Raw genomic sequence first — 9,208 nt, forward strand, 5'->3', positions numbered from 1 at the left:
CGGATACCGAATACTGATAACGGCATCCCAAGGTAACGTGGGAAGCACACCAGATTCACGCTCTCTCACAACACTGCAAGGCAGCCTGGCTTCCTGACCAATCAGGAAGCCGCATGGCACATCATGACCCGCCTCACGGCTTCCTCATTGGCCAGGAAGCCAGGCTGCCTCACAGTGTCGCTAGGCAGCATGAAGCAGGCTTTCTAGCCATCAGGAAGCTGGGAGGCGGGTCATGACGTGCCATCCAGCTTCCTGATTGCTCAGGAAGCCAGGCTGCCTCAATATGTTAAGTTAGAAACATGGTCACTTTAAAAAGATCAGTATACTTTCAATCATTGTACACTTAAACATTTTCTCTAGCCACCAGGGTGAATAAAACCCACCTGCACTTTCCAAAGATCCATACTTACCTCAGTATCATCGCCATCTGCCATGGAAATTAGGGGGTTGTACAATGGTGTTTTTGGGAGTTTTATTTTGCTTTTGGAGGCCCATTAAACTTTTTGCTATGGGGCCCTGTGATTTCTAGTTACACCCCTGTGTAAGTGATACACTCTTGGAACATGGTATTCCTGAGAGGTAGACCCCCTCACATGACTCGCCACCCAGCTTCCCGATTAGCAGGGAAGCCGTCTCCATGCTCCCTTGTCACAGCTGATGAGTTGTCTGGAAAGAGCAGATGGAAGTCCCTCTTTCGTCAGGACGACACTTAGGAGGAAGGAGAAGTCATCTATGGCCTCTTGCAACACATCACCGCTCGTCTAGGGTCATCTAGGGTCTCTGTCACGATCACCGCTGGCTCCGTTCACTTCCGCTCACTCAGCTGGACTGACTGGGTCACTCCAGTGGCTGGATCGGCCGCACAACTAGGCCGCGATACTTCCGCCGATGACGCGTCACTAGGCCTCAGTGTAGGCACTCAATTACCGTCTCTTCAGCTGCTTGGCAACCGGACAATAGTCTTTATACACTGTGGTACAGAGCATGTATGTCCCTGTCTGTCAGAGGCGACCACACAGCTCTATTACAGGCAGTCTCAATTCACATTGTCTCACATAGATCTGGACACTTCAGGTCCCGATCCCGGTAACAGACTGCGCGCGCTCAGTAGCTGCAGCCCATAAAACATCTCCCTCCCTCTCGCACAGCTGGGAGTTGCAGTTCTCAAGGTCCTTTCAGCAATGTATCCATATCTGCTCTGCACGGCAATCCCCCTAAGTCTCCACCTCTCTTCACACACAGATGCAATTAACTGTTTGTAGTCAGAAATACAGTTCTCTACAGTAAGTACATATGCATGCTTGTACTTTTCAGAGGTCCGATATTGTTCTATGTACAATCCTTGTTTTATTGATTGCATGTAATAATCTACTTTTTTGAGGTTGTGGATTTGGGGTTCTTGGGGTTTTCATGAGCTGTAAGCCATAATCATCACAATTATGACAAATCACGGCTTGAATTATCTTGCTTTGCATGTAATGAGTCTATCTCATATATTAGTTTTACCTTTTAAGTTGCATTAGTGAAATAAATGAACTTTGCACGATATTCTAATTATTCGAGTTTCACCTGTATATATATATATAGGGGCCACACTAGGAAAGTATGAAATTGTGCATACGGTTTTGCTGCAGCATGCACAGATAAAATGGAAATATTTTGTTGTCACACGGTAACTTTCCTGATTCTTTTTCATGTATGCAAAAAACATTTTTCAAGTTCACCTTCTGCTGTTTGCAAAAAATGCAACAAAGGCTACACTTACTTAACATTAGAAGCGGCTGCAAGGATGTTAGAACACAGTAGAACTGCATAGTAGAACTGGCTGCAATATGCACCATCTAGTGACTTAAAAAGGAGGGCGGAGGTGCCAACTAGTGCCTCGACAGATGTAATCTGTAGATTCTTTAGGGTAAACTGCCCACAAAGCTACAGTACTTCAGGTTGAATGAGTCTTCATTTCTGCCAAGAGAGAAAGTCTCTGGAGCTGGTAAGCCTGTGTTCTCATTCTTATCATATTTTCATACCGTTATTCTGTAAAATACATGCTCCATCAAGATATTGTTCTTTATTTTATAATTTTATACTATGGTCAACAATTGTCATGTTTGTTACTCAGCTTCTATTTATAATAATTTATGCATAGACTTTTGCAAGGAGAGATCTAAAAACACTACAAACCTGCCCTGAAAGTCTTTTGATATTAGAGAAATAATTTGCAGTTCTCCAGGACCATTTCAGTTCCAATACCTGTGTTTAGAGTGCAACAATTGCAAAACATATTTACAACATATGTACCATATAATTCTTAGCAGTTGTCTGGTTTAAACCTTTCACTGCCAGGCCCTGTGTTCCACGTTTGGCTTCAGCTGGCCAGACCATTTATTACATTTTCAACTGCTGCTTTTACAGCTTGTAAAAGACCTCCCAAATCATACATTTCCTGAAGGCAGTAGTTTATCAAATCAATATTAAACTGATAAAAATAAGAAAATGAAATGAAAGTATCTAAATTTTACCAGAATTGGGTCACTAATAAAGGAAAATGAAGTCCCGGGCATTAATTGGCTCCAGTTTCCAAGACACAGCTTCAGGTCAAACTTGCATCAAAATAATTAAAAATTACGAGAAGGATGTGCGATTATGCTCCATAACTTTCCATCCATTTATTGTTTTTTCCTGACATCACTCTGATTATAGATTACTAAGAGGTTCCACTTTTGTAATCTGGAGCCCAGTAGCTCTGCCTTACTCTTTGGCAATTCCAAATCCCTGACCAGGTTAGTTTACTCTGTGAAATTAGATGTGGTTCAGGAGGAGCATAGCATACGGTGGGCTAAAGTTTGTGTCCTCTGACATCGACGGCCCCAGATCAGCTGCATCATGCTCATCATCTTTATTATCATCTGAGTCTAGAGAGTAGGATTCTGGTGGATCTGGAATAGGCAAGGCCTCACCATGGGGTACACAAGGGTGTGCAGATGGAATGTTTGGATTACGGCCACTTCTTCGTTCTTGAGATCAATTTTCCAATTAGGTGAATCATGTAAAAATACCAGTTGCTACTATGATTGGTGGGTTCCCTCCACACTATTGGGACTGCGAAAGCCATGGACTTTTTCTTCTTGTTTAGCCAATGACGCAGATAAGTTGCACATGTAATGCAACAATAATGAGGGACCCAACTCTTCTCCTGATCCCCTATTTTGCATCAAAAATATAGGTGGTATGCCTCTTTTACCACTGCCCTCATACTGCACTTTTGAGATGCAAATGTAACCTCGCCACAAATGTAGCAGAAGTTATCTGCATTGTTTAGTTTCAAGGCATCTTGGCTTCTGAGGGCAAATATCACGCAACTGATCCTTGGAAATGTTAGGCAATGATACTTTCACAAGCCATCCGATGTAACTGTATGATGTGTAGATCTGACCAAGACAAATGTACCTTGCAATAAAATAACAAAACATTACAGTTGGGTAATAATCGTTAGTCCCAAAGTGAAGATAAATGTATACACTTCCATTTGGTACCATTTTCATTGTTCTAGCGTACTTTGTTGAGAAGTTACGAGGCATCATGTTCATCAGACACCTCCGTCCCTTGTAGGCAAATATACTCGCCTGTGTATAAATCTTGATGTAAGCACTTCCTGTTCATTCATAACTGGGAACAAAGTAAGCTTACTATGTGCTCAGTTATTTACAAACACATGGAAGGATCAGCAAATATTTTGCATATTTGTTGATCCTCCGCTCGGCATCCTGAACTGCTGGGCTCACACAGCTCCGCTCTCCAACCTGGCAGTGGCTCTCTGCTTCCCACACAGCATCCTGACTGTCTCCTCTTTCTCCTCTGCCCCCCACCGGCTGCAGTGGTCTGTGTCTCTCTGATCCCCAATGCAGGTGCGGGAGAGCAGCGGGGATTGGTGGGGACACAGATATCCGAGGAGTGAAAGCCAGTGACGTAAGGCATACTGAGGTGGCCAACTGGAAACGGTTGTGTTCCGCCATATGCCTTACATCATTGGCAGGGAAAGTTTTAAAACTTTTGCCAAGTTTAAACATGTCTTTGGAAATTAGCTTGGCATTCAACCAATTCAACCAATATCTAATTAGACAGACGTGGGGGTAAACAACTTTGCTTTGATCCCAAACAGCGTATATTCAGTGGCCTGAAAATTAATAATTATTCATATACTTGGAGTCCAGTTACTGACTGTGGGTATGCTCCCCCTGGAGCAGAAGAGAACTTAGGTTATCTTCTGTATTTTTATCACTTTTATTTTAAACTACTTTGCTTCTATGTACAGTATGTGTTTTGTACATTTTTGTATTCTTTGTATGTACACGCTGCCCTCTTTTATACACAGATTCAAAGAGACAGAGTTAGCCTGTTATTGTATGTGCATACAGTACACTGGCCCAGTAGGTAGAATTGACTGGTATGGCTAACTTTTAAATGGTAGAGAAAGCAGTGTGTGTTTGCAAAAACATTTAAACTTGCTTCTTATCTGGTATTGTGAGTGGTAGTAGTTTGTGTGTGTGTTTTCTTGTGTCTGGATTGGAGTATTGCCGATCTTGTATTATTGGCTAGCATAGTAGTATTGTTTTGCAAATATTTTATTTTCTATATTTTATTGTCTGTTTAATCTAAAGACAAAAATATGCAACATAAGAAAATAAACGTTGTAGTTTAACCAGTGTTTGTGTATAAAACAGCTAATGTTATTGTATATAAAAAGTGACATGTATATTCTGCCATTTATATATTCAGTGGTGTCACAACGGGAATGCGGGGGGGTGAGGATTGCACCAGGTGACACCATCAGAGGGGGTGACACTAAAATGACTGACAGTTATTTTTTTGTCACCTCCACTGAAAAGTCGGGCACTCGGACATAGATCAAGAACCCGACAGTTGCGCGAGAGAGGGGACCCACCGGCATACCCTATCCCACCTATCCCACCATCTTGGCGGCGTCCATCATCAAGATGGCCGCCGGAGGTAACATGTGACGTCATTGCGCAAAGCTGCTCCAGTTGACACTAAGCCCCTGATAGATTGACACTAAAAATACATTTTTGGCATAAATAATTGCACAGTTATTTTGAAATGAAATACAAAACAAAACATTTAAAAAAGAAAACAATCTTGAGCAACTCATTTTTTGAGTGACCATCAGACGGGGATCACAAGCTTGGAGTTGACTGCATTTTTTAAATAAATAAGTACTGGGTGAAGATTGGCAGTCTGCGGCTGTTTTGTGGATTGGCTTAACTGATTTTTGCCATTGCAAAAATACACAATTTTAAATTCACATATATTTGTTTTTTAATGTAGTCTATAGAAAATAGTGTTTCAAATGAATGAACAATTCCTGAAATATATTGTTTTAATGAACAATTCCTCAACTATTGGCAGACATAAAATTAACAGTACCATTTTAATGTAATTCTAAAGTGTATAGGCCATACACTTTCAGAAAATATATGCTGGGGGGGTGGAGGTGATAGGCTTTAAAGTCTATGTGCATGTGAAAAATAGCCACCTTAGGTAAGAAAATAAAAACTGCTCAGAAACTAAAATGTTAACTTGACCTTTAATCAAGGTCAAGCTCTTTAATTTCTCTTTCAATATTTTTATTGTCTTCTAATGTAATAATAACAGTATTAGAATGTATTTTACAGTATTTTCAAGGTAACAAACCATAAGTCAATGTGCAAAGTTTTAAGCCAGAAATACAGGTTACCTTTGTAGTTTACATTATATAAGTACCGTTATATAACATTCTGTATTCAATCATCTCTACGCCTCTATTAAGTAAAAAGAAGATGATTTCTGTAGATAGAGATAATTCCGTGTCATATCTCTGTTGGTCATAATTTATCTTCTTTTCAGGGACATTTGTTAAGAACCATATAACTTATTTATGGAAAGAAGTAAAATTTCAAAAAGAAGGGGGCCAAACAGGTAAGAGAAAAGTCCAGGGATGGGGTACACCAGTGATTTCCTTCCCAGCCCAGGGCAGACTATACCTGCTGTGTAGGGGGAAGGGATTCAATATGTGCGATGAGGGTTGGACGATGGGATTTAGTCTTCAAAGCTTGCCTCACAAGCTTGCCTTTTTCCCATGGAGAGGTAATTCCTCCAGGGAACCCAGAACCTTTGGAAATATGCAAACCTGTCATTCAGTAGGGCAGATAATTTAATACACTCTATAATTTTTTGAAAAAATATGTTAGCAGGGTAATTCTAATGAAAACATCTTGAAGCTATGAATGTAAGTTTGCAATGTTGTCTTGAGCCTCGATCTTTCCCATCAATAAGAAGAAGCGGAGTGTTGCGGAAGAAGTCGATGATTTCAGGCACTGAGTTAAAAGTCTGTTGGGTGACAACAAGTAATTATTTATTTTATGTAAAACTAACAGGGATATTCACAAAAGGGCGAAGAGTTTGGAGAAGGCAGGAGAAGTGAACAATCTGGGACAACACAGCCAAACTGGAAAGTGAGCTGAATTGGAGAGTTTTTCCAAATCAGCTATGTCGTCCTAGATTGTTCACTTCTCCTGCCTTCTCCAAACTCTTCACCCTTTTGTGAATAACCCGGTAAATAAAACTTTTATTCATAACATGGCATATCTTTAGAGCACAGTTCACTATAATACTGGCTTGTATTGTCTCTTGAAAGCAAAGGAAACTAATTTGAATTTATAAAATCACAGTCACACATACAATTCACTTATCACTAGACCTGCTTTTCTAGGATCAACCATATAATAACCAAGAGCTTACAGTATTAATACTAATGCTTTTGCTGGATGCTGAGAAATGTTTTTAGTTTTCTCAATTGTTAAATAAAGTTTTACTTCTGATCTTTCCCACATTTCCCATAAACTTACATATTCACTTACATTTTGTCTGTAATCCCATTGGGGAGAGTTTCCCTCCCTTTCTATGGCACCATAAAAGAAATGGAGAGTCAGGTTTTAGTCAGGTTTTTTTTTTGTTAAAGGTAAAGGAAGAAATGAACAGCAATAGAACTGACAGAAGTTCAAATCCGTCCTCACTCTACTAACAATGTGCTTTTGTTTCTGTCTTTGTCCTAGTTTTAGAGATTTTGCATTATTTCGTGCACTGACAGACGGCAAGGGTAAGGGTAAATCTCCCCACCAGGGACACAGATGGCAATAAAACCTGACAGAGGTTCTAACCCTTTGCCTCATTGTTCAAAACAAACAAGAGCCCAAAAGTTGCAAGAGAGAGAGGAGGGGACCAGGCGGCATACTTTATTCCGCCAGGTGAAAGTCCCCTCCTCTCTCTGCCAGAGTCCATCACCAAAATGGTAGGACGCAGCAGGTAACCGCACGTGACATCATCACGCACGTGTGCCTGATGACATCGCATGTGCGTGATGACATCATGGCAGGTGACACACCACCTCGGGAACGCCCCTGGGATACTCCCTAAACAAAGGATGCTGACTATATTCAGAGGATGCAAAAGCTAATTTCAGTGACTTGGCTGAGAAGGTGACCTGGTTTACAAAAGATGATTTCTAACACAACTTACTCTTAATTGGTGGAGGATGATAAGTTTGTTATATTCTGTTGTTAAAATATTGAAATTCAGTATTGGAAAAAATCTTATTTCATACATAATAATTAAAGCATATTATATACCTCATGTACTCCTGATCCTAGAAGGTATACTTGGCTTTCTTGGTTATAGCGAATTCGCACGTTGTAGACTTTATTTCTATATAGTACCATAAGAACATATGGCTGTGAAACTGATGTCTGTGAGCAGTTTCGTACTAGAAATGTACCATCCTGTGAAAAAAAAAAATATATGTGGTAGACTTATCAATGTTTCAAAACCTTTACGAATCTTTTTAAATAGTTTCCCTTCCTGTCCTTTGTTTGGAGCAAGAGACACACTCTTCTACACTACAGCCTCCCTAGCCTCTCTCAGCCAAGCCTGCATATCCTGGCAATGGAGACGATACCCCCTTCCAGTCCTATTGGCCAGCAGTGGCACAGCCCTCATACAGTCTCTGAGGCCCAGATTGCTGGGATTGTGATTGCTTCCTGCTACCTTGCTCCTGTACCAAATGTTTTGCTAGTCTGTCTTTTGAACTCCATGGTGTGGCTTCAGAACAGTCTCTGAAACTCACAGTGCCAGCTGCCTTCCATGTTCTTGGAACTGCCACTGAAACTTGCTTTACCCTAACCTCGGAACTGTCTCTGGAACACGCTTTGCATGCCACCAGCCCTGATCTCCCATGACAAGATTTATCAAGCAAAGTCTTTCCTCATTTGTGCTAATGAGGTAGTTTATGAGTCAAGACAATAGCAACAATAAGCATCCTAACTAAATTATTTTTAGCCATTGCCACACGGTTGTGATAGAGGGATCCCTTTTAAAGGAGATGACACAGGGTCTGAAAAGACAGTTTATGTGGACAATCCATGTGGATGACTTCTTATATCTTGCCATCCATTCCCACCCAATACTCCATTACATGTAAGATTTAACAGGAGGGGACCAGTATTAGTATTAACAGATTATTAGCCCTTTTCCTTTAGTTCTTTAGAGACAGCTATCTACAAGACACTATGGTGCAACTTGAATTAAGTTAGTTTTTAGCTAAACAGTACACGATGGAGTCTGCTTTGATGTCCTTTGTTATTTTCTGATGGCAAGCTATCAACTTCAGTGAAGAAACATTTTGACTGTCGTTTTAAATTTATGGCTGGGGTTTCGTTACTATCTGAGAAACAAGGCACAGAGTGCAATGCGGTACACGGCTAGAGATCTAGGGTGCCTGGTGGAAAGTTTACTTTACTGGACAGTGTGCCAGCAATTTATATCTCAGTGTGTTTTTAAGGCTTGTTCCCTTTCCTCTTGGTCCCTGCACTATCGGTTCTCTCTGTTGATTTGTGGATTTTCCAGTTAAAATAGGAACATTGTTCTGAGGAAGTAGAGGTGAAGGTGTAGTGGTCTCAGTGTCTCAGTGAGGTGAACATGAACCCAAGAGGAGCGGGCTCCTTGTTGCTCCCCAACATGTGATCCAGACAACTCACAATGCAGAGACTGTTTGGTGGCCCCCTGTACTAGGTGGCAGCATGGCATCTTCAACAGTGGTCTCAAATACACCCCTCAACCCCCCCCCCCGCACCCCAGCCTTTAGTAACAAATACACACA

General features: G+C 41.0%; 1 protein-coding gene across 1 annotated transcript in view; it reads right to left on the reverse strand.

The window, feature by feature from the left end:
• Window positions 1-6,223: 6,223 nt before the first annotated feature.
• LOC108795126 (lymphocyte cytosolic protein 2-like) overlaps window positions 6,224-9,208 on the reverse strand; it is a 41,364-nt gene continuing 38,379 nt past the window's right edge. Inside the window, exons 8-9 of the mRNA XM_018566318.1 lie at window positions 7,683-7,832; window positions 6,224-6,384 (exon numbers count right to left, since the gene is read on the reverse strand). Of these exons, the coding sequence (XP_018421820.1) occupies window positions 6,256-6,384; window positions 7,683-7,832 (279 nt within the window). The 3' untranslated portion in view covers window positions 6,224-6,255. The remainder of the gene's footprint in view (window positions 6,385-7,682; window positions 7,833-9,208) is intronic.

The sequence above is a fragment of the Nanorana parkeri genome, unplaced genomic scaffold (assembly GCF_000935625.1).
Source record: "Nanorana parkeri isolate BGI_ZX_2015 unplaced genomic scaffold, ASM93562v1 scaffold936, whole genome shotgun sequence".
Lineage (NCBI taxonomy): Eukaryota > Metazoa > Chordata > Amphibia > Anura > Dicroglossidae > Nanorana > Nanorana parkeri.